At 54.3% G+C, this 26,392-nt stretch overlaps 3 protein-coding genes and 1 long non-coding RNA gene across 11 annotated transcripts; 2 read left to right on the top strand and 2 right to left on the bottom strand.

Annotated features, from left to right (window-relative positions):
- Positions 1 to 232: 232 nt before the first annotated feature.
- Positions 233 to 7,558, bottom strand: RHOC (ras homolog family member C). Of its 2 annotated transcripts, none has more exons than XM_077119875.1 (5): positions 7,443 to 7,558; positions 3,573 to 3,736; positions 2,180 to 2,300; positions 1,744 to 1,874; positions 233 to 869 (listed from the first exon to the last, which is right to left on the bottom strand). In XM_077119875.1, the coding sequence occupies exons 1-5, from the start codon at positions 7,498 to 7,500 to the stop codon at positions 696 to 698; spliced, it is 648 nt and encodes a 215-aa protein (XP_076975990.1). In that variant the 5' UTR covers positions 7,501 to 7,558; the 3' UTR covers positions 233 to 695. The 2 variants fall into 2 exon arrangements, with proteins under 2 accessions (XP_076975990.1, XP_076975991.1); XM_077119876.1 differs by lacking the exon at positions 7,443 to 7,558 and adding an exon at positions 6,863 to 6,979.
- Positions 7,022 to 8,005, top strand: LOC143649849 (uncharacterized). Its single transcript, XR_013159212.1, has 2 exons — positions 7,022 to 7,349; positions 7,816 to 8,005. It is a non-coding gene; the product is annotated as an uncharacterized LOC143649849 (long non-coding RNA).
- Positions 8,006 to 9,190: 1,185 nt separating this feature from the next.
- PPM1J (protein phosphatase, Mg2+/Mn2+ dependent 1J) lies at positions 9,191 to 14,794 on the bottom strand. 5 transcript variants are annotated; one of them, XM_077119872.1, is made up of 10 exons: positions 14,160 to 14,793; positions 12,747 to 12,861; positions 11,959 to 12,036; positions 11,578 to 11,690; positions 11,183 to 11,267; positions 10,485 to 10,603; positions 10,217 to 10,280; positions 9,952 to 10,059; positions 9,661 to 9,812; positions 9,191 to 9,512 (listed from the first exon to the last, which is right to left on the bottom strand). In XM_077119872.1, the coding sequence occupies exons 1-10, from the start codon at positions 14,483 to 14,485 to the stop codon at positions 9,365 to 9,367; spliced, it is 1,308 nt and encodes a 435-aa protein (XP_076975987.1). In that variant the 5' UTR covers positions 14,486 to 14,793; the 3' UTR covers positions 9,191 to 9,364. The 5 variants fall into 5 exon arrangements, with proteins under 5 accessions (XP_076975987.1, XP_076975988.1, XP_076975985.1 ...); XM_077119873.1 differs by having other exon boundaries at positions 11,959 to 12,018; XM_077119870.1 differs by having other exon boundaries at positions 11,959 to 12,246; positions 14,160 to 14,792.
- Positions 14,795 to 14,879: 85 nt separating this feature from the next.
- On the top strand, positions 14,880 to 24,967 carry TAFA3 (TAFA chemokine like family member 3). Of its 3 annotated transcripts, XR_013159211.1 has the most exons (8): positions 17,576 to 17,814; positions 19,039 to 19,153; positions 20,325 to 20,440; positions 21,099 to 21,248; positions 22,082 to 22,206; positions 22,450 to 22,554; positions 22,783 to 22,836; positions 24,644 to 24,967. XR_013159211.1 is itself a non-coding variant. In XM_077119878.1 (6 exons), exons 3-6 carry the CDS (start codon positions 20,326 to 20,328, stop codon positions 24,653 to 24,655), a joined length of 402 nt encoding a protein of 133 aa, XP_076975993.1. In that variant the 5' UTR covers positions 14,880 to 14,985; positions 19,039 to 19,153; position 20,325; the 3' UTR covers positions 24,656 to 24,967. The 3 variants fall into 3 exon arrangements, 2 of the variants coding, with proteins under 2 accessions (XP_076975993.1, XP_076975992.1); XM_077119878.1 differs by lacking the exons at positions 17,576 to 17,814; positions 22,450 to 22,554; positions 22,783 to 22,836 and adding an exon at positions 14,880 to 14,985; XM_077119877.1 differs by lacking the exons at positions 22,450 to 22,554; positions 22,783 to 22,836.
- The last annotated feature ends 1,425 nt before the right edge of the window (positions 24,968 to 26,392 follow it).

Here is a 26,392-nt window from a genome sequence, read left to right as displayed (position 1 = left end):
AGCCCCAGCTACAGACCACTCCCCTCTCCCGCCCCTTAGGCCTAAAGCCAGGCATGACCTCATCCTTTACTCTAGACTGTTAAGACTCCACCCGGCTGGCTCTTGCTTGCTGTCCTGCCATTGCAGGCAGGGGGCCAGCCCAGCAGGCCACTTGGAAACAGAAAGTGAGACGGGACTCCAGGCTCTGAGCCAAGACAGGGACCAGGAGAGAAACACAGGAAGATGCCTCACATGTGTTGGAGCCTGTTGCCTTTATTCAAGACCCCCACCATGTACAGCCAGAGACAAGGCCCCTGCCCCAAACAGAAAAACCGGGGGCCAGGGACTCGGGGCTGTATCCTCCCAGGTCCCTACCCCAGACACTGTTCTGTGAGCCGGAAGTATATAAAGTGCTGGTGTGTGACAGATCCTCTGGGAAAGGCCAAAGGGCAAGAGCTCCACCCTTCAACCAAGGAGGGGAGGGCGACAACACTGCTCAGGAAGGGCAGGGCACAGGCCCAGGTTCCCAGAGGACTGGGAGAGGAGGGCCCACCACCACCACGGGGACTGGGGAAAGATGATGCAGTCCTGGGCTGGAGGGAACTGGAAAAGGTGCCTTCAGCGTGGAGTCTTTAAAGGGTGGGGCTGGGCTGAGGGGTCGGTGGTTTCTGTTCCCCTGAGGGGGATAGGAGTAAGTAGGGGAGGCCGTGGGGACCTCAGAGGATGGGGCAGCCCCTCCGGCGCTTATTCTTGCGGACCTGGAGGCCAGCCCGCGTGGCCATCTCAAATACCTCCCGCACCCCTTCCTTGGTCTTGGCTGAGCACTCCAGGTAGCCGAAGGCACTGATCCGGTTGGCCATGTCCCGGCCTTCTTCAGATCGAACTGGTTCCTGGGAAGACAAACAGTGAGAAGCCAAAGGAAGCTGGCTACACCTCTTACCACCTCAGCCAACTGCGACTCCTCCAGCCCTTACCCCACAAGACGCAGAGGCCTCGGTCACGTTGGGGAGCTCCCACGCAAGGATCCTCACAATTCCCTCCATTCTACCCCCTCCTTCCCCATCCAACCCTACCGCACAGTACATTCCTCTCTTGCCTGAATGACGGCCCACCACCTCCTAGCTGACCTCTCTGTCCCCGTTCTCACTTTCCTCCACTCCATCCTCTGTAGCTGCCAGAATAATTTTTCTAATATGCACACCTGACCACGTCTGTCCCCAGTTTCAAATTTTGCCATAAAGTTTTTGCAGGATGGTCTACATTCTTTACCCTGGCAGCTTTCTCCAATAAACTAGTCCTCCAGCTAGAGAGCTACTTCCCAGGTCCCCAAACAAGCCTGCTCTTTCACCCCACATCCATGTCAGCCCATGACTCCCCAGGTAGACTCTGATGGTACCACCTGCACACCCCAAGTGAAACATCTATTATAAGAAGCTTCAAGGACATTTTTTTTTCCATCTTAATGGCCCACCTTCTAGCACAGAATGGACAATAAACTGGAATAAACATGCCAAGTGGCCCTGGCCAACTTGGGCCAAGTTATTTCATTTTCTGAGTCCCATCTGAAATCGGATGAGATACTCTGAGGGCCCTTCCAATTCTCCCTCACCAGGGAGGGGACCCAGGGGGGTAGAAGGTGGGTACCACAGTGCCGCCCAGCACAGGACAGCCTGCTGGAGAGAAGCTCCTCTTCCTCCCCAGTCTGCACACCCCTCAGAGGGTGCCCTCCTCCCCAACAGCTTCCCACTCAGCCGCCCTATCCACCTGCTTCATCTTGGCCAGCTCTCTCCTGGTATGCTCGTCTTGCCTCAGGTCCTTCTTATTTCCCACGAGAATGATAGGCACGTTGGGGCAGAAATGCTTCACCTCCGGGGTCCACTTCTCAGGAATGTTTTCTGCACAGACACGTCCCAACAAGTGCTGATGCCTCCACTTAGGCTAGAAAGTGCTCCCCTGGGGGCCCCTCACCTCACAGCAGGCTTAGAGGCTGTTTGGCATGACAGTCCCTTTCACAGTTTAAAACCAACCCCTCCCTTTCTCAGTACGCCTTCCGCTGAGCCCTCCCCAGGGCCAGTTACCATAGGAAGGAGGTTAAGGCCTGAGCACCCCCACCCCCCACAGCTCCTCAGCCTCTGAAGACAGGCCAAGGCAAAAGCCATCTCTGGTTGCTTCCAAGCACTCTCAATCTGCTCCTCCTCACCCAAGCTGTCGGGGCTGTCGATGGAGAAACACATGAGGATGACATCCGTGTCTGGGTAAGAGAGAGGTCTCAGGCGGTCATAGTCTTCCTGCCCTGCTGTGTCCCAGAGAGCCAGCTCCACCTAACAGGACAGCAAGTAGGAAGCCTGAGGGCCACAGGTACAAACCCCACCCCCAGCCCTGCCACCCAGAGCTCCTCTCTGAAATCACTGATGCTTTAGGCTCACCAAACATCTACCCACTGTGCTAATCACCATCACAGGACATCAAGGAACTACATTTTTGTTAAAGCATAAGATATCTCCATTGGATCTTTGTGTGGTGAGTTGCCATTATGTTAGTCAATTCTCCCAACAACCTCTTGGAAGTTTCAACACCATCCCCACTTTGCAAACTGGGGTACCTTAAGCCCAGAGGCAAAGGGAATGAGCACAGAATGCAAAGCCAATATGTGGAAGACCCAGGAGGTGTACCCAGATTTTGTAAGACCACAGTTCCACTTCCTATCTTGTACTAGTTCCAGCATGGAGAACAGAGCAAGGAAGCGTGTGGGTGGTGAGGCAGGACATCCTAAAGTCAGTAAGGGGCTGATGGTAACAGGGTGCCAAGGCGGACTGGAAGGGACCAAAGTCAGGAAGGCGCTGGGGGTAACAGGGTGCCAAGGCGGACTGGAAGGGACTAAAGTCAGGAAGGCGCTGGGGGTAACAGGGTGCCAAGGCGGACTGGAAGGGACTAAAGTCAGGAAGGGGCTGATGGTAACAGGGTGCCAAGGTGGACTGGAAGGGACTAAAGTCAGGAAGGGGCTGGGGGTAACAGGGTGCCAAGGTGGACTGGAAGGGACTAAAGTCAGGAAGGGGCTGATGGTAACAGGGTGCCAAGGCGGACTGGAAGGGACTAAAGTCAGGAAGGTGCTGGGGGTAACAGGGTGCCAAGGCGGTTTGGAAGGGACTAAAGTCAGGAAGGCGCTGGGGGTAACAGGGTGCCAAGGCGGTTTGGAAGGGACTAAAGTCAGGAAGGCGCTGGGGGTAACAGGGTGCCAAGGCGGACTGGAAGGGACTAAAGTCAGGAAGGCGCTGGGGGTAACAGGGTGCCAAGGCGGACTGGAAGGGACTAAAGTCAGGAAGGGGCTGGGGGTAACAGGGTGCCAAGGTGGACTGGAAGGGACTAAAGTCAGGAAGGGGCTGGGGGTAACAGGGTGCCAAGGCGGTTTGGAAGGGACTAAAGTCAGGAAGGCGCTGGGGGTAAGAGGGTGCCAAGGCGGTTTGGAAGGGACTAAAGTCAGGAAGGCGCTGGGGGTAAGAGGGTGCCAAGGCGGACTGGAAGGGACTAAAGTCAGGAAGGCGCTGGGGGTAAGAGGGTGCCAAGGCGGTTTGGAAGGGACTCTTGGCCTTCACCTGCTTGCCGTCCACCTCTATGTCTGCAATGTAGTTCTCAAAGACAGTCGGCACGTAGACCTCTGGGAACTGGTCCTTGCTGAAGACGATGAGGAGGCAGGTCTTCCCACAGGCACCATCCCCCACAATCACTAGCTTCTTTCGGATCGCAGCCATGGCTAGGCCTGGGAAGGAAGAAGCAGGGAAATTTGGGGAAAAGTTAACCAAGTCCAAAAACACTTCCCTGAGATGCCCCTGGAAACTGAGGCATCCAGCAAAGGGAGGGAAAGGAAGGAAGAGGCCTCACTCAGGCCATGTTTTTGCCAAGAATCAATCATTCAGGAAACAGAGCTTGAAGTTCCTAATCTCAGGTTCAGGGACAGGACTCCCCACCCCCACCCCATGGGTTAGAATACGGAAGTGGGAGGTGAAAGAAAAACCCACCCGGGAGCCAAAGAACATGAGTTTTGATCTAACGTACTCACCACTCGCCCACTGTGGGACCCTAGAGCTCAGATATGAGTCCAGGGGAGTCAGCTTTTATTTACTTAATGTATCTGGTATTCAAGCAGAATTTATTACCACGATTTTGATATTGTTAGGTTTAGTAATCGCTAAGATCCAATTTACAACAGATTGTCCCTCACTCAGCACAAGCCACTCCAGACCAGTCACAGACCAGGAGTCCCACAGGCCAGCACAACCAGCTACCTGATGGTATGAGGATAAGGCAAGGATATTTATCAAGCCCCAGATAAATCCAGGTACCAGATCTTGATAAAAATTGTCTTTTTCATTCCCCAGAAGGCTGGCAGGTACGTGCGGTATTTCCCATCCCAACAAACGAGGAAACTGAGGCTCAGCGAGGTTAAGGTACGTGTTCAAAGTCATGGCACATAAACACAGGGAGAGAACTCAAAGCAGGGCTGTGTAATGTCAGAGTGTGTGACTTTTCTATACGTCACCCTAGAGGTGGGAAGAAGAGTAGATGCAGGGAAATCCAGACAGAGGACAGTGGCAGCAGCCAGCCGGCTTCCCTAGCCCAACCCACCCTCGGTCCCCAAAGCTCCAAGTCACACAAAGAAGGCTCAGTCCTGGCAGTGCCCACAGCCCACATTCGGGCAGCCTGCCTTCCTCCCCCCTTCCTCCTGGGCCTGGCAGCAACACTGGGTCACTCAGCCCCAGGCAGGGGACAATGACCACACTGTAGGGAGCCACACAGAGCCACAGCAGAGCGACTGAAAATAATCCACTAGGGAATCACCTCCACCCACTCCCTGGAACAGCCCCCTCCTCCCCACTGTCCAGAGAACTCAAAGGCCCTGCCCACCCCTCCCTGTGACTCAGGGTAAGAAGTCAGCTTCCGGGGTTTCCATGTGCCCCCACCCCTAACACACAGGGCTGTGCATCTGCACAGCTCATCACACCTTCCCAGCTCCTCGCCCCTGAACTGAGCCTCACTTCCTCCTTCCCTGGGGAGGTGCAGACCTCCAGCCAGCTGAGGTTCTCAGGCCTACAGCAGCAGGGGAGGAAGAGAGGGCGGGCTCTGAAGCTGAGAAGAAGTCAAGGTTGCTGGAAAAGGGGTGGAAAAAAGAGCCCGGGCTGGGAGGAGCCCCAAAAGAAGAGACAAATGAGGGCCAATCCCAGCACCAATCAGGCAGGGATTGTTTAAGAAACAAGGGGATGGTAACCCGATCTCAGCCCCAAACCAGGCTTTTTCTCTCTCAGTCCCACATCCTGTCAAAACTGGGCTGAACTCCTTTGCTCCCCACATACCACCTCACAGCTCTGCCTTCTTGGAAGCGAATCCTCCAGCCCAAGGCTAGTTCTTCTCAACGATGGGGACTTGGGCTCCTCCCTCCCCTCCACACATTCACAAAAATGAGATGAGGGGAAGTGGAAATGAGTCAGAGAGAATTTATAGGAGTTGAGAGCACACAGCCACAAAAGTCTCCCAGAGTATCCCGAAAGGCAGGCAAGAAGGCATTCACTCTGCCAGCAGAGCCCCCCCCTGCAAAAATGAAAACCATCCTGCAAAAAGGGGGGTTCCCTGATAACCCCGTTCAGGTGACTGACATCAGGATTTTGTCCAACTTCCCCATCCACTCTCATTTGCTCAACTGGTCCAGCTGTGTGAAGACAGACTGCCGTAATCCCAATCTGGGGAGAGCGATGTTTAGGAGAAAAATCACCACTGGGGCAAATGCCAGTCACCCGAGTACGCCCTGCTCTGGTAGGGCAGTTTAGGTCGCAGCGCTTGCGGGAGGCAGAGTCCAGAACGCCAAGGCAGGGGGCAGCACCCAGTAATCCGAAGCCCCTGCCTCCATCAGAAGCCTCTCCCTTTGAGCTCTAGTTGGGCAGGAGAGCAGCCGGGGCCCAGCCAGGCCAGGCCACCAGGCCCAGGGCCAATATGGCAGGGACAACAGCTAGCTCCCTGTGAGAGGTAGCCCGGAGGATCCGCCCCACGGAGCCCATCAGGAGCCCCTAAACCCGCGTGCAGGCTAGAACGGAGCCTGGAACTTCGGGGGCCTTCCCTGAGACAAGACACTGTGACCGGACCCACCCGCCCCTCAATCCTTCGCAGGAGAGCTCTCCTCCTCAACTTTAAAACCAGAGGCGAGAGCAGGACTCAGCCGGAATCCCCTACGTTATCTCTGGCCCAGCTTAGAAGTGGAAGGAAGGAGATTCTTTTACCCCACAAGAAGGTGTCTGGGTCTTTCCCTTGCGCCTCTCCAACACCCACCCTAGACAAGCTCCAGAATCATCTAGGGCGGGGTCCAGACCCAGCCCGGCCGGGCAGCCCCCACCAGCCACACCCCGCCCCTATTCCCGCCACTCGCGGGGTCCGCGAGGGGGGATTCCCACCCCCGGTCGGACTCGGACCCACCTCCCCCACTTCCCCCCTCCTCCCCCTCCCCCCCTCCTCCCCCGGGTCCAAAGCGAGCCGCCGGGCCTGGGAGCTGCGGCGCCTGGCGGAGGCTCCTCGCGGCGCCCCAAGTCGCCCCCTCGCCCGGCGGAGGCAGGTTCCGGGAAGCCGGGAGAGGAAGGAAAGAAGCTCGGGCTCGGACACTGGGAGGTGAGACGCCCTGGCCGGCAGCTCCCGGAGACGCCTCGCTGCAACCGCGGGAGAAGCCGACCGGGCCCGGCCCCCGCACAGCCCCGGACGCCGTGTCCGAGGGGAGGGAACGCGGCCCGCGCTCGGTCCAAAGCCGCCTCCCCGGGCGGGCGCAGAGAGGGACGGAAAGTATTCTCCCGGGCCCCGGCGCGCAGGACCCCCGCGTCCCCAGCCCCTGGCCCCTGGCCCAGCCTACCTTCCGCTCGGGCGCCTCCAGCTGCGTGGCCGGTGCGGGAGGCTGAGACTGACCCGAGGGGCCCCGCCTCGCCCTCCTTCAGCGCCGCGGCGGCGAGGGGCGGGCCGGCCGGGAAGGGCGGGCCCGGCAAGGGGAGGGTCGGCCCGGGGGCGGCCCCTAGCTCCGCCCGCCCTGGGCCCCCGCGGCCTGGGACCTGCGGCGTCTGTCCCGGGATGGGACGAAAGTAGTGGGGAGCAACCGTGACTGCGGGGGGGGAGGGGCGGGCAGGCCCCCCGAGAGCTCAGCCTCGGCCCCGCCTTCCAGCCCTTGGGCGCGGGCGGGCGTCGGGAAAGTTGAGAGGCGCTCGGGGTGGGGTCAGGAAGGGCCGCTGCTGCCCTCCGGTGGCCGAGCAGCCGTCCGCTCCGGCCCGACCTGGGACCTGGCGGGAGGCGAGGCTGGAAACCCGGGCCGGGCGGAAGACGCCCACCCCCTGCAGCCCCACTGCCTGGTGAGTACCCTGCCCCGCGCCATCCCCCAAGCCTTGAAGACCTTTCTGAACCTTACAGGCCCAAACCGCGGTTTCCAAATGTCTAATTCCTACCTCCCTCTCCTGGAAATCCTTCCGGATCCCCAGCTGGGACTATAGTTCTCACTCCCATTGTATCATTTGTGTGCCTCCAGGGGCAGTTAGCCCAGTCTAACTTGTCGCACCGGGTCGGTGCGTACACCTGTGATCTCCTTCCCTGAGGACCGAGATGGGGGACGAGGAAGTCTGCAGTATCCTGGCGCCCGCTGGGTACACGCGCACGCTGTAACGCTCAACCCTCACCACAGGTCCTCCGCGATCTCTTTTGCCAGAGAGGAAACTGAGGCTCAGAGAAGGGGCAGGAATTCGAGCCCAGGTTTTTCTGGCTCCAAAACTGGTGCTTTCTCCTGGCTATGCTCCTCTAACCTGTCCTTTCCTCACTTTCTAGCACCATATGTGGCACGTAATAGATTTTCAACAGATATTTGCTGAATGGATGAATGTTCGAAATAACAGAGAGTTTAAAGATCTGAAACGCAAGCCACGCATTTGATAACTGAGGAAACGGAGATCCGGAGCAGCCCTCTACCTGGACCTATTAACTCACTCAATAAACGTTTATTGAGTGTGAACTATGAGTTATGCACCGAGGATCGATTTCTGCCTGCTTACAGTCTAAATGCAGGATACAGACAACTTAAAGATAGCTAACATTTATTGAACTCTATTAATTATGTGGCTCTATACACATTAGTTACTTTAATCTTCCCAACAACCTTATGAGGTAGTACCATTAATTTCTCCATTTTACTGAGCAAATTGAGGCTCAGAGAGGTTTCAGAGCTCATTTTGGGTCTTGCAGCAGAATCCATACAGCTGGACTCTAGAGCCCCTGCTGTACGCCCTCCTGACTCCTGATAGAGACAGTTAGAATACAGTGAGGTAGTGGCTGTCATGGGGCATGCATGGGCTGTGGGATCCCCAGACCTGAAGTGTCCAAGATATGGTGATGTGTAGATTTTAAATAATGAATAGGAGGAACTCCAGGAGGGTGGGATTTGAGGATGGTGGTGGTGAAAGATGAGGCTGGAGAAGGAAGCAATGGGCAGGTAATGAAAGTCCTTATATGCCACACTCAGTTGAGTGTGTATTTTGTCCTGAGGCAAAAAGGATCTCATGAAATGTTCTCACAGAGGAATAACCAACCTAGGTTCTCACTGTGGAAAAGTCACTCTGGTTGCTATGTCTGCAGGTTATTAAGAGGAGGCCTGGAGACAGAGATGAGTTAGGAGGCTGATAAAATAAAGAACTAAGGTGTGCTATTTAAAAACATATAACCAGCAAGGCTTAGTGATTGATCAGTTTGATACAGAAGAAATGGAAGCCAAGGGGGATCAACCCTAAGACTTCTAATGTGGACAACTGAGCTGGTGCCCACTAAGAGGAAAAACCAGGAGAGAAAAGATGTTTATGGGAGGGAATGATGAAGTCAGTATGAGGTATATTGATATGGGAGGGAATGATGAATTCAGGATGAGGTATGTTGAGCTGAAGTACCTGTGGGATATAGGAGTTGTTCAAAAGACACTTGGGTTGTGTAAGTCTAAAGCACAGGAAAGGCCTGGGCTGGAAATACTGATTTGGAAGATACCAGCAGATGAGTGAAGCCACAGGAGTGGATGAGAATGCTCACAGAGGGGGTGTGGAGTAGGAAGAGAAGAGGGGGGGAACACATTTTGGAACCGTTCTGGTGTTCTTTCCACTACCCCACAGAACTTTTCCTTCCTTTCAGCTTCTAGGCAAAGTAAATAAAGACACACAACTTTATCCATCGGATTTATTTACCAATTGCAGTAATTTTGGATCTAGGTAACACCCCCATCTTCAAGTAAACTGCCTCTAAAGAAGAATCAAGTGGACAGCTTCAGCATTTGGGCTGGGAGAGGGGTGGGCAAGGAGAGGCTGAGGTGGTAGTGGGAGAGATGGGGCTGTCTCTCTCAGGAGTAACTGCCTGGCCCTCCCAGGGGGATGACAAAAACCGAGATGTCATCCCCGGAACCCAGCTTGTTGTTGGGGAGACGCCAGCCACGATCCCGGGGGGTGCCCCGAGCCCCCAGGACCAGAGCTTGGGCCAGAGCTGTGTACCTGCCAGAAGCACATGTGCACTTTAAGTATCAATATGTTATCTGGGAATGATACTGAAGCCCATATATGGGTCCCCAAGCATTGCTTCTCTCTGCCCACCTTCCTTCCCCAGTGCCATCCCTCCACCACCATGCCATGCTGCCCCTACCTGTTGGGGTCATTGGGCTCATAGGCTGACAGCACCATGTCCACAGTGGCGGCTACCTCACAATCACTGGTGACGTCCCACAGCCCATCTGTCCCCAGGACCAACACATCATCCGGGCAGTGCTCATACTGTGTCAGGTCATACACTCGCACCTAGAGGGGAAGACGGTAGAAAGGACGAGGTGCAGGGTTTGGTGGACCGGGAGGTTGGGGATTAAAGAGAGCCCTGAAGAAAGCCAACCCAAGGCACCCAGAGGAGCAAAGATGTGGCCAGGGGCCCCACACGGCTCACCTCAGGGAAGCAGGAGAGGAAGGGCTTGATGGGCAGACTGGAACTGCAGACCTTGAGACTGTGGTCTCCTAAGCCCCGGGTCACCCCAATGGTGGCCATTACTCGAGCCTGAAGGGAATGAGGAGGAGGTGCTGCTGTAGTCCTCTCCTGGACCCTCTGAAACCACAGCCCCCTTCCACCCTTACCCTCAGGGAAAACCCCCACATCCCTAGATAAATTGTGGTGGGTCCTGCTGCCTTCTCCCACCTCTACCACAGGAGTTTACCTTTTTGCCCTCCCCACAGACCAGAGGAAACCTGAGATCCTCCAGCTCGATCTTTTTGTAGGCCCTGGGGAGGGAGGAGTAGAGGAGGCATCACCCAGGTATCAAAGCCCCTCTCCCCTAACTGCTGCACACCCTCAAGCAGACCCCTTAGGAGGGCCTCATCCCCCCAACTTCCAGCCTGGCCCAGCCACCAGCTTCCACCTTGCTGCTGGCCAGGGACTGCTTGCGTTGCCATGGGAACGGGCCCCAGCTCTAAGGGAAGTGTTACCAGCCGGTCATGTTGTGGTCCCGGTACAGCATTCTCTGCCCCAGCTCCTTCGGCTGCACTCTGCGGGGGAACTCAAGGTGGGTAAATTCATTGCCCAGCAGCTCTGGTTTCAGAAAGCCCTGGGGTTGAGAGTGGACAGACAGAGCAGAGGACCAGGGGGCATCAGGGTTAACAGTACATGCTGGTATATAGATGGTATGAATAATAGCAAACCTTTAAATAGAGTTTACTATATGCCAGGTACTGCTCTACTATTAACCTAGATTGAACCCATTTATCCTGCAATAACCTTTAAAACAGGAACCATCAATGCACAGAGGGGCGAAGGGAATTGTCCAAGGCCTTAAAACTAGCAATACACTTGCCCAGGATTTACTACCAAGCAGTCCAGCTCCAGGGCCCAGACTTTCAAGCACTAAGCCATGCTCTCTAAGCATTAAGTCTGGGGCCTTCGCTATTTCCTTCCCCCACCTCACACTCTCCTTCCTTCCACAGCTGGGGCCACAGTGGGAGCTCTTTCCTGCTGCATTATCCCCCAGCTCAACCCTGCATTCCACAGTCCACAGAGTGGTCTTCCCATTAAACAGTAAGGAGCTTTCTGTCTATATGGTGAGATGTGAGAATTCTCAGGGACATAAGGTGCAGAGAGGCACAAAACCCAACAAAGAATAAGGGTGGGGAGTTTGGTTCCTACTTACAAGCAGCTGAAGACGCTGGCGCTCGGTCTCCGGGGTAAATTCCCGGGACATTGGAATGATTTCACCATTCCGGACAATGATGGCCCTGCCCAGTTAGAGGAAAGGCCCATGTGAGGTATGGCTACTACCTGAACTTATGAGCTGTGGGAAAGTTTGAACCTGGCTCTCCTGAGCCCCCACATGGAGAATTCTAGAAAGACCAGGCCTTCCCCCAAATGACCCTTAGGGTGCCTCACCCAAACCCCCTTACTTCCTTCCCCCATTGCTATTTCAGGCCTTTCCTTGTGTCTATGATCCCTCCTGACTCCCTTCAACCTTTGATTTTTTATTTAACCCCTGCTGCCTCAGAGTGTGGCCCCCTGAAGCCACTTTCAAGAGTAGCCCCCCCCCCATACCTGCTGTCGCCTGCATTGGCCACATACACCTTGCCTAACAGGTAGATCACAACCAGTGCACAGCAGCCCCCCTCCACTTGGTGGCCATGCCGCTCCTGGGCCATCTGCTCATCCTGCCACACAAGGAAGAGTCAGAGGAGTAAACAAAGAAAAGGTTCCAGGCGCACAGCCACCCCTTCCATCTGCAAGAAATAAACTGGTCCAGCCAAGCCACACTGGAGAGGAAAGATATGGGTATCATTCTTCCTTTCCCTCCCCTCTGAAGCGAGCTCTGCTCCACCTCTCAAGGATTTTCAGGGTCACCCCACCCCCAGGCCACCAGATTCCCACATTAACTAGAGCAGCTTCTTCATGGACCGCTGGCTTATGTCATCCACTCACCATGAGCTGGAAGGCATTCTCAATGGCCCCCACCACCAGGCTTTCATGGGTCACTTCCTTCTGTGAAGGCCAGCAGGACTGAGGACCAACCACATGAGAGGGATCACAGGAGCCTGGGGCTCCTGGAGTGGAAGGGAGGCAGAGTGGGGGTGGCGTGGGGTCCTGAAGGATCTCTACCAGGTCCCTTAGCTGCTCCCGGATGTGGCGATGCAGGAGGCGCGAGGCTACCTCAGCAGCTCCACCCCCTGCATGCCCATCAAACAGGCCCCAGTAGTAGAAGCAGAGTCCCTAGTGGAAGAAGAGTTGGAGGTGAGTGCACACACACATGTGCATGTAGGGGTGTGTGGGAGTGTGTGTGTATATATTATGCAGATAGAACACTGGGCATCCATATCCATATGAATATCAGAGAGTAGGTCAGAGCTTAGCGTTAACATTGAAGGCAAATTAGATTTATTCATTCATTTACCAAGGGCCTACTATGTGTCAGGAGAAACCATTAAGCTATGTGTAAGAGAATAAAATACGCAAAAATCAAGAGTGGTTAATTATTTAACTCATCCATAAGCACACGAACATCTACATTTTAAGTGAAAAGCTAAACATTCATATTAACATGGTAGAATCTTACTGATCCATGCCAGGTAAAGATGATGTATAAGAAGGGAGAAAAGCTGGTGGGTCAGGAGGCAAGTCTTGCACATGTGTCAGATTTAAAATTGGTGCCTGGAATCCCTGGGGAGAGGTGCCACAGCCTCGGGAGGCTAGGAAAGAGGATGGGTGCTTACCTGGCCTCGGCTGGGCTCCCCAGGTGCCCCTGCAACACTTCTCCGACCTTCCACATACACCAACTCACAGCAAGCCTGGTCCTCATTGTGCCGGCTCTTGCCAGCGTTGATGACCCTGCCAGGCCAGAGTGACCACGTCAGGCTGGACACCAGACCAGATCCTGGAACAACCTCCACCTTAGACACACATTTCCTCTGGCCTGCTGGCCGAGCTGACAAAGGTCACAGCCATCTGGGTTCCAGGCCAGAGAGAGGAGGAAGAGGGAGGGAGAGCAAGGCACAATATTGTCTGGGTGGTGGGCCTCATCCACTTCATTGAAAGTCCAGCAGCAGCACTCAGCCTGCCTCGGTTCCCCCAGCCCTGACAAAGGGGGAGTATCCAGTGGTGCTGCTAGAGCAGGGGCTCTATGGGGTTGGTGAGAAGTTTTACTACACTCTGCTTGCCTAGACCTACATCTCCCCTACCCCCACCCCCAGTGAACTTTCTTAGTGCCTGGCCCCCAGCGCTCCACCAACACAGGTACACCGGCTGCCATCCTAAAACCATTCAGGGAAAGTTTCAGCTGTTTTGGCAATGAGGAAGTGGTCCAGTCCAGATCAAGAGAGGAACTGAAATAGAGTAGGGGTGGCAGCCCACCTTGGACTGGGTTAGCAGTAACATAACCACCAACTCCTCCCACATGAGAAACTAACGGAGGTGGCCCCACCAGCCACCTCTCCAAGCGACCTCAGAGCCCCCATCTCCCTAATTACTCCACTTTTCCTGAAGACGCATTAAAAATGCACCCGGGGCACGCCGGCCGCTCAGGCAGGGGATTTGGGGGGGGGGCGACTTCTTGCCCCGCCGGCGCGAATCAATTGGCCGAGGGGCGTCCGTGGGGGGCACTCTCCCGCTGCCCCGGGCGCCCCCCTCCCCCCCCCCCGAGGAAGCCGGCGGCTGCCTGGTGTCGCGGGCTATTTCTGGGTGTGGAGGGGGAGGGGAACAGTAAGAGGGACAGGGAACTGGGGCGCCGGGGCTGACAGGGCGAGGAGCGAGCCGTCTTCCCTTTTCAAAGGGGACCACCCCACACTCCTCCTTCTTGAAGCCTCTCCTCCCCAACTTAGCCTTTAAACTGCCAGGTTGCGACTGAGAACTGGCCAACTCATCCTTCCTTCGCCCGGCACTCGGCCCTCCGGGCTCTGGGAGAGAACCGGGTCCCGAGGTGGCGCGGGTGAGGGAAGTCAATGAGCTGGGGGGTCCCGAGGAAGGGGACTCGAGCTGTACCCCGACTCCACACAGGGCTGGAGAGGGGGGGTGGAGCCCGAAGCCCGGCGACGGCAAAGGTCCTGGCAAAGGGGACCGACCTCCTGGCACAGAGGGCGACGTGGGGGATGCGGAGCTGGGGAGAGGGGTGGTGCCCAGGGGGCGCTCACTCGGCATAGCCCGTCCTCCAGGGTAGGCGGCGGCCGGTGTCTGGAGGGCTCTGCACGGCCCGGCCCGCGTGGTCGTCGGCGCGTCGCAGACCCCCAGGGCTCAGCTGCAGAAAGGTCGGTCTGGAGAAGCTTGCCCGAGCCTCTGTGGTCTTCGCGGGCGCCCCACTCCCACTTCCAGCCCCTGCCGGAGGGCTCTTGGGCGCTTCTGGTGGGGCGGCGGGCGGAGTCGAGGTCGCGTGGAGCCGGTCGGGGGATCTGGGGCGCGGAGGCGGGGCGCCCCAGGAGCTCACCAGGTGCGCCACGGCCGAGCGCACCCGGTTTAGCATGCTGCCTCCCTGCCCCGCCCTCGGCGCTGGCTCCGCCCCCGAGCAGGCCCCGCCCCCCTAGGGCTCCGGGGAGGCGGCGCTCGCTCCCGTGGGCCTGGTCAGGCGGTCGGCTCCGAGCAGCGCGGGCCGTTCACCCGCAGAACTTCGTCCTGTTCTGGGCCACCCGGGGAACCGCCCCACTAGCTCGCCGTCTCTTCCCCGCCCCATTCCGTCGGCGCCCTCCACCCCCATCTCCCGCAGTTTTTTTTTTTGGGGGGGGGGATGAGGACCTTTGCTGTGGGAAGGGGGCGGAGAAGAACGTTCTATTTCTGTAACTTCCTAGGCTAGACGTCGGCTAGAACTTCCGCATTGTGACGGGCCGGGCGGGAAAGCGAAGGAACTGCTGACCTCAGAGCGAAACCCGCCGCTTGGGGGGAGGCGTCGGCGACCGCTGGGTGTGAAGCACCTGGTGTGTCGGCACCTCCGGGGCTGCTGGAGCGAGAGTGAGAGCGGGCGAGCAGGTGCTGGATGGGGGGTGGAGGTGGCAGCAGCGCAGGCTGGAGCTGACCAAACTGAATTAGGGAGCTGGGGACCGAACGGAGGCCACCTCTAGCCTCTAGATCTGGAAGACTGGTTGCCACTTTCAACCTCATTTTCTTTCTCAGCACCCCGTTTCCCCCCACATGGATACTTCCCCTGACCATAGCAGGACTAGTTAGTAAGGGCAATACACAGCTACCGTTTATTGAGGATTTACTACACGCTAGGCCCTCTACCGAGCACTTTCCACACATTAGATCGTTTATGCAGCACACCAAACCATTCAAGATGGGTTTTTAAATATATATATGTGTGTGTGTGTGTGTGTCCATTTTAAGGATGAAGAAGGACTGAAAGTTCCCGTCATTTTAAGTGACTTGCGCCAAGTGTCCATTTAGCCAGTGAGAAGTTCACATCCATCTCAGCCCCCCAACACCCAAATCTGGTTATGTCTTAAGAACCGAGCTGATTTCTTAGGAGCAGGGAGGAAGAGTTAGAAGGGAGATGGATAGTGGAGAGTGGAGTGGGGAACTCCTGCCCTCCCACCCTCCTCCTCTAAGGTGGAGGCTGAGATCAGTCGGGGGGTGCTGAGCAAGTTCTGTGACTGCCGCGAGGGGGAGACAGAGGCCAGGTGAAGCCCTGCCCCAAGAGGAGAAAATGCCCAGCTTGCTGGAGACCGGGCTGTGCCCAGCAACCCATGGGTTATCTGTCCCTTCTGCCTACATCCCTCCGGGAGAAGGTGGTACTGACCTGGTGCCGGAAGAGTTCCGTCCCCAAACCTGCTATCGGGGAGTTGATCACTAGATCTCTTGAGACACTGCACCCCCACCCCAAACTATCCAAATTGGGAGATGGGCGCCCCCTCGTGGCCCTGATTCAAGTGTAGTTAGGCATCAGAGCCCACTGGCTTGGGCTCTGCCAGTGGGTACCTCCTGACCATGCTCCTCTGATTCCTGGGCCAAACTGTGTCCCCCAGAAGGGCTGGCTTTCCTGGCAACTTCAAAAACAGAAGTTCCACAATGGTTACTCAGATTTATAAACATATTATAAATTATGTCTACACTCTGGGCAGAAAAAGCCAGAGAAAAATGAGTCACAAGAGAAAATCAGACCCAGAGGCACAGAGAGAGAGGCAAAGGCAGAGAGGGGGGACAAAGAATATGCTGCTGCTATGGGTATGCCCTTCCCGTTTGAGAAAAACTAGAACTAGCTCTCAGGTAAACGGCTTAGAGAGCAGCAGCAAGCCAAAGATTGGAGAAAAAAAATATTTAACAAGCTGATCATTTTTGTTATTCAGTGTTTCTGGGACAGGTTGTTCACTACTTCTTCGTGTCCACAGCTCCCCATTCCTGGTTCTTTGCAGTCCCCACTATCTAGCTGCAAGTGGACCACAGAGCCGGGGCCCAGAGACCCCCAGTTATAGGTCCAGATGGCCAGCAGGGAAGTCAGCTGCTCCTCTAGGCTCCAGAACAGCACCCCTGGCCCCCCCGCTGTATCTAAATCCCAAGAATTCAGTTCTCCTCTCCCTGCACCTCTCACCTCCTACTCATTGTGCCTTCACACTCCCTTTATTTATTCTCAGACTGCCCCAGAACCTGGTGAGACGGTCATCACCTCTGCTCATTCCTGAAGCAGCAGTGTGTGTGTGTGTGTGTGTGTGTGTGGTGTGGTGTGGTGTGTGGGGGGGGTGCAAATGTGTGGACCTGCCATTGCTCTTCTCCACTAATAACTCAGACTTTGCTCTGAGTTGGTTCCACCAGGGAAGTGTGAGGCCTCAGCCAGCCAGGGGGATAGGGCATCCTCAACACAGGACCCTTTATTCCAGGCAGCAGGCAAGTGGCTCAGGGCTCCAAATCAGGCTATTTCCAACTCCTAACTTCCCTCTTCCCATTAACCAACCCCATAGCCCTGTTAAACTAAGAGGACTGTTCATTCAGTTAAGAGCCGAACTCACAGATCACCGCTCCCTCCCATTTGTCTAATAATTTCTATCTAAACTCTTACCTTGTAAAGAAAGTAGTACAATTATTGCAATTTTTCTGATGAAGAAACTGGGTCTCAGAGTTCACAAGTTGAGATGCAAACTCACCATCTCCCCAAAAGCCATAGGGACCTTTTCACCAACCTATTGCAGCCCTCTTCCTCACTGCCAAAGCTTCTCGTACCAATGCTGGACTCCCTTTCCTCCCTCCCCCCATACATCCGGTAGAGATTGTTTATTATTCCTTCCTAAATTTTAACGAGGAAGGCTGACGGAGTACTAAAGTAGAACAATGTTGTCTCGAAGAACTTTGTGTCGTGATGGAATTGTTCCATGTGTGCTTTGCCCAATACCGTAGACACTCGCTGCATTGTGGCTTGGGGGCCCCAAGACCTCGAGAGTTCCGAGGGAGACGCTTGGGCGCCCCTTTAAATGAACGCGGTCTGTCCATCCGCCCGATGGTACCTGCGGGCACCGAGCTAGCCTCCCTTCCTTCCTCTTATCCTCGGCCACTAGAGGCCGCTGCGCCCCGACTGTGCGGGTCCCGCTGCCCCGCCGCGCGCCGTGCGCGGTGCCGGGCGCTGTCCCGGAGGAGGCAGCAGCGCCCGCGCCGGGCGGGAGAAGCGAAGACGGTCCCTCGCGAGGAAGAGGAGGCGGTGGCGGCTGCGCGCTTCCCGGCCTGCCCGCGGGCGCCTCAGAGGAAAGCGGGCTGATGTCCGCAGAGCCGGCCTGACCCGGGCCAGAGCTCCCCGATGCCCAGAGCCGGGCCCGCCGGGCCCGCGATGCCAGCTTGGCCAGAGCCCCGCTCTCCCGGGAACGCAGCAACTTGGTAAGGGGACAGGGCGCCGGACTAAACCGCACTTAAGGCGTCTGGTCGGGACTGAGGGGAAAGTCCACCTTTCAAAGTCTTGGCCCTGGGCTCAGAAGCAAGGGGGGGACCTGAGACCTGCGGGCCCCACCCGGGGCAGGGGGGTCCCAGACTTCGCGCTGGGGATGAGGAGGACTGAGTGGGCGCTGGGGGAGGGCGAGGGACCTGAGGAAGGTGGGGATGGGGGCGAGGTATGAGGGTTCTTGCCATTCCTAAGGAGACTCCATGCTGGTAATGCAGGCTGCAAACTGAGCCTCCTCATCACCTGGATTGGAGCTTGGGGAAAAGCTGGGAAATTGAGGCAGGAGAGGTAGACTCTGGTGCTTCAGCCATGGAAGGCGGAGAACAGATCCCAGAAGCTTCTTTCTCCTGCTCTCTCTGTTGGGAGGGGAAGAAGGGGACGAAAAGAATGGCTGGTAAAGTGGCCCAAATACCAGCCACCTTACATCCCAGCTGAAGTCTTTTGGGTCTTGGGTTTCCCAGGAGGGGTGGGAGAGTTGGATTGAAGGGTGTGGCAGCTCAGAGACAAATGGACTGGGGGTCACCTGAGAGAAGACAAAGCTGCACTTGTAATGATCAAAATGAGGGCTCTGTAGGGACAGAGAGAGTAGATAACGACTCAGAAAAGAGACCACAGTCCCCAACAGCTTCCCCTTTTCCCCCTAAGGGCTTCTCCTCCCTCAGCCTTGGAAGGAAGGTGGAACCGAAGAGGCTCAGAGACACCCCCACCCCCACCCCATCCTAACCCCCTGGGGTGGTAATGAGGGTGAGAGTGGCAGTGTGGAGCTACTTCCATATAAATCCAGAAAGGAGGGGCAAGGCAGGTAGGAGGCAGAGGGAGAGGAGGAAGTTAGCTGGCGACGTTAATCCTTCCCTGGTGCATTCTTCTCTGGATCCTTTCCCTGGCCCTCAGCCCCCTGCCAAAGCCAGAGAATTGCCAAAGCTGATTCTCAGTTACCTTCCCATTATTATCACCCCTGCTTTACTCTTTGGACAGAGGCACTCCCACAGGTCACGCTTCTCTGATCCACCAGCTACTTCCTTCCAGAGTCTGTGAGGGGCCCTGCAGATTCCCAGGGAGAGGGAGAGCCCCTGCCCATGCACGGGCTCCTTGGGGAACAGCTTCAGAATTGGGCTCTACCTTAGTGCCCAGCCCACCCCCTTGTTCTTCTCCCCCGCTTGCAGGGCCACGGGCAATCTCTGTCTCTGGCAGTGCCCCAGGGGCCTTTTTCACTTGTCCAGGTAGAGTGAGTTTGAGGCCAGTGGATGAAGGAACAGAGGCTGAACGATTCTAAAAAAGGTAAGTGGCGACAGTTAAAGATGGGGGTTGTGGGTTGGATTGTGAGCTTGTGGGCCTACTGCCTCCCAGGGTTGCTCCCTCCCCCTGCTATGCCTGGGCAGCTTCCAGCTGCTCTGTGCCTCTGTTTCCCTAGGATTCCTTACGTTTCTAGCCTACCCTCTGGGATAGATTTGGGAGGCCTGAACTGTCAAGGATGGAGGAGGAGGTGGAAAAGGGAATCATGGTGGCGCAACAGGAATAGGGCAGGTTTCCAGGCTCTGCCACCCACATGCTGCAAGGCCTTGGGCAAGTCATTTAACTTCGTTTAGCTTTGGTTTTATTTCTTCTTTAAATTTAAATTTTATTTAAATCGAATAGCTGCTACATTCCTATGGTTTAAAACTCAAAAAGTAAAAAAAGGAATAGGGAGGAAAATAAATCTCTCTTTATCTCTACTCCCAGCCTATTATTAGGGTTTTTTGATACATGTTTCCAGAGCTAGTTTATGCATCATATGTAATCTCTCCTAGTTACACATTAGCATTTTGTACACATCATCCTGCACCTTGGTTTTTTTTTTTCTTTTATCAGCGGATTATCATTAGCGATCATTGCATGCATCAGTACTAAAGCATTTCCCCTTTATTTTTTTTTTTACAGCTACCTGGATGGAACTGTATTTGTACAGATGTTCCATAATTTACTGAACCCAGTCCCTTATTGGTGGTCAGTTAGGTTGTGCCCAGGCTTTTTGAGCTTCAGTTTGCTCAGCTGTAAAATATTGAATAATAATCCTCCTTTGTAGGACAATTGTGAAGGATTCAAGATCATGTGTGCAAAGTGCCTGGGTCAAGTGCTCAATCAATGGGAGTTATTATTCGACCCATGTCACAGCCTTCCATGGGACCATATCTAGTTCATCCTCCAAAACCCATCTTAATTGTCACCTCCTCCTCAAAGCCCTCCCTGATTTTCCCATCAGAACAGTCTCTCCCTTCTTCCTTCCCTTCCTCCTGTAGCACTCATCACTTTCTACTTTGAAAGCTGCCAGAGGATGAGGTGTGCATTCTACATCCTACCCACCTTTGTGCCCCCCAGCCCCTGCGAGTCCATGGCACAGAGAAAGGGCTTGGGCCTAGCAGTAGGGGAGCTCCTGCCTGGAGGCCAGCAAGGTTTGTGTTTCTCTCCGCAGGATGAGTGAGAGGGATGTGCAGAACTGGAGCACGGGGGGCTGGTTGCTGGCACTGTGCCTGGCCTGGCTCTGGACCCACCTGGCCTCAGCCTCTGTGCAGTCTTCAAGTCCCACAGGTTTGGGGGAGTTGGCAGGGCTTGGGGGGGGGGGTGTTCCCCAGATACGTGGGGAACTGGATACCATCCCACCCTATTCCATGCGGGTAGATCCCCAGGCAAAAGAAAATCTACGGATTTGAGGGTTCTGGCTCCTTCTCTCTTCTTGATCCAGGAAACTCTGTCCCCCTCTGCTGTCCCAGTCTGGGGGAAGCCTGGCCAGACCCATTGCTTCTCACCCCCTTTCAGGCAGTAAGGTGTTCTGCAGGGAGAGAGGCCCTTGGTGGAGTGGGGAGAGAGGTTAAATCTAGCCCCCTGCTTTAATTCTGTTTTCCTTCTGGAATGACTAAAGCCTGTGTAAGCGGATGATCCCTTCCACGCATTGTAAGCTCTCCAGGCCCTTTCCTGCACTCTGATTAGGCCGGGCAGAGGGGGTTAGTGTGGAACTCCCTCTTGCCTCTGCCCAAAGGCCAGGCTCTGTCAAAGGGGTGATGAGTGTGGCCTCACTGGGGAGGAAAGAAGGAAAGGGGCACTGTGAAAGGGCAGGCAGACTGCACCCTCCCCCACTTCTCCCTTGCAACTGGAAAATGCCAAGCTGAGAGGACCTGGCCCTGTGGGTAGGAGGGGTGCAGAGTTGGGGTCCTGGGCTGGGTGCCCCATCTCGTGTTGGCCCCTTCAGCCCTCGTGAGGCAGGGCACCTGCGAGGTGATTGCTGCACATCGCTGCTGTAACCAGAACCGCATCGAGGAACGCTCCCAGACGGTCAAGTGCTCCTGCTTCTCCGGCCAGGTGGCTGGCACCACGCGGGGCAAGCCCTCCTGCGTAGATGGTGAGCGAGAGGCCAGGACCCGGGGAGGGGCAGGGAGGCCTGACCGGAGAGATAAGAAGATCTGTTTCAGCCCTTGCCATCTGCTTCAGATAGATACGGTTTCCTCCTGACCCCAGGGTCTTCTCCATCAAAGGCTCAAGTGATGGGGCAACCCCTGTGGGGAGGAGGGCAGATGTTAGCGTCCCACTTCCTAGATAAAGAAAGCTCTTGTTACCTGGACACCCACCCACTCCTTTCCCGGGCCCCTCACACCTGCCCCCCTCGCATTCGCACCCTCACGCTTCTCCCATTCCTTCCCTCACGTGGACGTGCATACACTGCTCACACACGCGCCTTCCTTCACACACCCACCCCCTTTCCCACCTCCCCACCCCTGCCCATTTTCTCATGCTCCTATGGCACCCCTGTAAATGTGCCACTTGTGCTCAAAAGCGTATTAGCTTGTGCACTCCTGGTCTGCAGTCTACCTTCAAATAGCTCCCAGACCTGCACATATACACCAAGCAGTTTGTTGAAGATTGTGCCTCTCTGCTAATGACACGGTGGCTCAGCTCTGGAATCACCGCAGAGACACCTTCCCCCGCCTTCCCTCCACACTGTCTCTGGGAGGTGTAGGGATCGGTCGGGTTGAAGCTGCTATGACTGTGTCTCCAGCCTTCAGCCTGAGTGTACCGTCTCTCTGGACGGCCCAGAGTAGGGCCAAGCCAAGGGAAATGCAGTGCTCCAAGCCAGGGTGTGTGGAGGCGTGCACCTCATCCCCAGACCCCGCCCTGGACCACACACTTGTACTCCCAGAAAGCTCAGGGCTGTCCTCCCTCCTCCTGCCCCCACAGCCTCCATTGTCCTGCAGAAGTGGTGGTGTCAGATGGAGCCCTGCCTGCCCGGGGAGGAGTGCAAGGTGCTCCCGGACCTGTCAGGATGGAGCTGCAGCAGCAGACACAAAGTCAAAACCACCAAGGTATCCGGGGCCCCCCACTCTTCTCCCTTCATTTAGGGCAGGAAAGAGGGCACGGGAGCCCTGAGGATTTCGGGTGTCAGTGCCCGAAGGTGAGATCTGCCTATCATGAAGACACATCCCCAGACAGTCTGCCCTGGTCTGTGCTGGCTCTGGAGTTGGGGGTCTGGATTTCAAATCCAGTGTGTCCTCCTGGGCCAGTTCCTGATACCTCATACGCCTTAGTTTCCTCTTCTTTGCCTGAAGTGAGTTGGCCTCCAGAAAATGTCAGGTCTTTAAGAGCAAAGTGGAGATGTGAAGGAATTATCTGGATAATTCCAAGAGGAATCGCCACTGCTCCGGGAATTCCAGGTATGGTAGCGTTTCTGAGCAGCGACCCCTGCCACAGAGCCTCTCCCTCACCCCCACCCCTCCACAGAGCCTCTCCCTCACCCCCACCCCTCCACCAACTCCAAGCGGCTCCTTCGGCTCTGACAGCACCTAAGGGGAGTATTGTTTTCATGGTTTGCTGCCTACCCCACAAAACAAGGGGTAATTAAAATTTTATCAAACTCGTTAACAATTCCACCTGTGTCACAGTTAATCGGTCACAGCGTGCATCTGACATCAGCAATTATACAGACGAGTGACGTGGTGAGTGCTGCCTTATCACCTTTCCTCCAGCAGACAAGCAAACCAATAAAATAAATTAAGTAGAGAAGAAAAAGCAGCCTTTGGGTTCTGAAGGGAGCAACCATTTTCATCGAGCACAGAGCAAAAGGAGCTGAGAAGAAATTTGGTTGGATATAAAGTAGAATTTCCTATCTTCAAGCAGGCCTGGGGTTTGATGTGATAACTCTCCCAGGGAATTTTTTTTTTAACATTTTTAAATTGTGAAATATAACATATATACCAAAAAAATTGATAAATTTCATTGTACATTTTAACAAGTAGTTGTAGAACAGATTTCAAAGTCTGGTATGGGTTGCAGTTCCACAATTTCAGGCTTTTCCTTCTAGCTGCTCCAAGATACTGGAGACTAAAAAGAAATATCAATATAATGATTCAGTAGTCATACTCATTTGTTAAATCCTATCTTCTCTGTTATAACTCTTCCTTCTCCTTTGATCCTTCTCCCAATCTTTGGGGATATTTGGGCTTTACCCATTCTAACATTTTTCATGTTGAAAAGGAATGTCGTCGATATGGTTTAGGGGGATGGAAACTGGCTGATGTTCTTGGAGAGACTGGCACCTTTGGGTTTCAGGACTTATCTGGCCTAGGAACCATCCAAGGTTTTAGGTTTCTGAAAAGTAAAATTAGGGTGTGAAACTTTTGTAGGATCTCAGATAGAGCCCTGGGTGTTCTTTAGAGTTAATAAGACAGATATTACTAATTGTAAACCCTGGCAATTAGCAATATCTAGCTGAAGTTTGCATAAGAGTAGCCTACAGAATAGCCTCTTAACTCTATTTGAACCCTCTTAATCACTGATACCTTATTTTGTTACACTTCTTCTCCCCCTTTTGGTCAGGAAGGCATTGTTGATCCCATGGTGCCAGGGCCAGGCTCATTCCTGGGAGTCATGTCCCACCTTTCCTGGGAGACTCACACCCCTGGATGTCATGTCCCAAGAAGTGGGGAGGATAATGATTTTACTTGCAGAGTTGGGCTGAGAGGGAGAGAAGCTACCTATGTAACAAAAGAGGTTCTCTGGAGTAACTCTTAGGCACAATTAAAGGTAGGCTTAGCTTCTCTGCTATAGAAATAATATTCATAAGAACAAACCTCAAGATCAAAGGCTTGACCTATGAACTTGAGAGTCCCTGGTGTTTGAGAGAGTATCAGGGGTTTCCTGGGTGGGAAAGTTTAATAATTCCATATTTTTTCTCCAGTCCCTCAAGGGACTTTGCCAATACTTTTTAATTATTTGCCCAGCATATTCTGGGATGTATCCGGATATTACATTAAGCTATACAGAACTTTACAAGCCCTTGTTCCCATTCTGGGTTCCATGTGTTTGGGTTGTTTAAATGAACTATCCAGACAGGTTGTGTTAGATTGTGTGCTTCAGAAAATTTAAGTTTGAGGCAAAAGAAATCTCTCTCCCTGTGGTCTCATACTGTAAGTGGAATTTTCAAATACTTCCTAGGGATTTTTACGATTAGAAGAGAGTGAGACCCACCCTAGAGCTCAGGGCATTTGTCACTGTTTTATAGGTTTGGGTTTGCAGCCTATAGAGGCAGATCCCTGTCGCTACTCTGAAGCAACCAGTAATGATGCTTGCCTGATTTATGTTTGCCTGGGCCACCAGGCCAAGGCTTCACAGTCTGGATGCTTTAGGGGCAATGGGTTGGCAGCGATGACCTCTAAATGACCTGCATATCCTGGGAAGTCTCTGACATGCTAGGATGTGATAGGCCTTCCCTTCTCTAACCGTCCTCTGTCGCTTTCTCTCTAGGTCACACGATAGCTCTTCAGGGTCATGGTCTGGACAGGACAGGCTCAGATGAGCCATGGACTGAAGAATGACATCTAGTCATCTGCCAGCAAAATGGGGATTCGTCAGCGTGGACACACACGTCATGCCAAGTGCAGCATCAGTCTTTCCAGGGGCATTTTGGTTAGGCTGCTCAGCAATATGGATGGCTCTCCCACTACATGCACTTCTGGGGGACACAGAAGAAAGTCAAGACCCAGCCCCTGCCTTTAAGGAGTGCCCAGTCAAGTTGGGGAGTTAATGAAGGATACTTTAGATCATTTAGATTAAACTGTGTCATTCCTCTGCTCTGGCTACCGAGGAGGTTTTGGGCATGAAAGAAGTTTGGGAATGGGACCTCCCAGCTCTTCAGCCACCCTCTGGCCACAGGACACAAAGACAAGAGGTCATATTCACCACCCCCACCCCCACCCCTATCCTCCCTCACATCAGTCCAGAATCCCCAAGAAGCTGCTGAACTGCTAAAGGAAAACACGCCCCTATTCCAAACCAGCTGTATCTCATTTGGATAGGATTGGATTGATGTGGGGAAGGAAAAGGGAGTCAAGGTTTCCAGCAAAGCTGCCCCAGAGACATAGCCTGATTTGGGCTGTTTGGTTTATTAGGTGAGTTGGGCAGGACCTTAAAATCACGCCCATCCACACATCTTGGGGTTTTGTTTGTTTGCTTGTTTTGACAGCTGAGGAAACTGAGTCCCAGAGAGGTGAGGTGACTTGCCCAAGGGGTCACAACTAGGGCTCCACCAGACCTTTAAAACTGTTGATCTTCCACTTATCCTGGATGTTGGGATTTCAACCTGGGCCTTCTGTATTGTTTTGTCTAAAATATAGGAACCTGTGAAGTACTGGCTGGACAGCAGCAACATTTTTCTTAAGAGACGCTAAAACAGGAACTTTTTACCAAGGGTCATTGTTCTCTTACCTGAAATGAGCTAGAATGTGCACCTACCAGGATGTGGGACCACTTGGTCTCCACTCTGCTCTCAGTCCAGAAAATTCCAAATAGGCCCCATGGCAGCCCAGAGGCCACTCAGCCCAGTTACAGCTGGGGCAGTCCAAGCCAACATCTCCAGGCCTCTCTGACCCACCTGTTTCACGGTCCTTGGGCTGTAACTTTCTCCGAGTCCCAAAGAGAGTAGGTGGAATCTGGGGCTGGTCAGAATTCTCTTTCCTTCCAAGGCTTCTGCTAGGCAGAAAGGGTGGCAAGCTGGAACTTCTGTCCTGGATTGGAAGTTGGCATTGTCAGGCTGACACCCCGATGGCTTGTGGATGATCACACAGGCTCCAGGGATGTGGGCATGGGCTATTTGGATATCTCCTCAGTAAGGGAATTACAGCCTTGGTGACTGCTAGGATCAACTGGGATTTCCCGGAATGCAGTGGGAGAGGGGGGTGTCAGTAGAAACCAACTTGGATGATGCTAAATTCTGACCCTCAGAGAAGGCACTGCAGACAATAGGCCAGGGTTATCTCTGTTTCTTTCTCACTGCCCACCCCCCAATCAGTAGAACCCAGACCAATTGGTATTCTCCCTTCGTCACTCCAGTGCAGAGTTTATCTTGCTTTTATTATTTTGTTCTCGGTCACAGGGTGAACAAGGATGATAGTTTCTCACGAGACTGTAAACATCAGAGTCTGATGCATTACATGCACTTGAATCTCTGCATATAGTAAGACCACAGGGTGGAGTAGTGAAGGAATTGGTAAAAAA

This window comes from Tamandua tetradactyla, chromosome 11 (genome assembly GCF_023851605.1).
Source record: "Tamandua tetradactyla isolate mTamTet1 chromosome 11, mTamTet1.pri, whole genome shotgun sequence".
Classification (NCBI taxonomy): Eukaryota; Metazoa; Chordata; class Mammalia; order Pilosa; family Myrmecophagidae; genus Tamandua; species Tamandua tetradactyla.
Note: the sequence above shows the minus strand (reverse complement) of the source record. Positions and strands in the feature narration are given on the sequence as shown.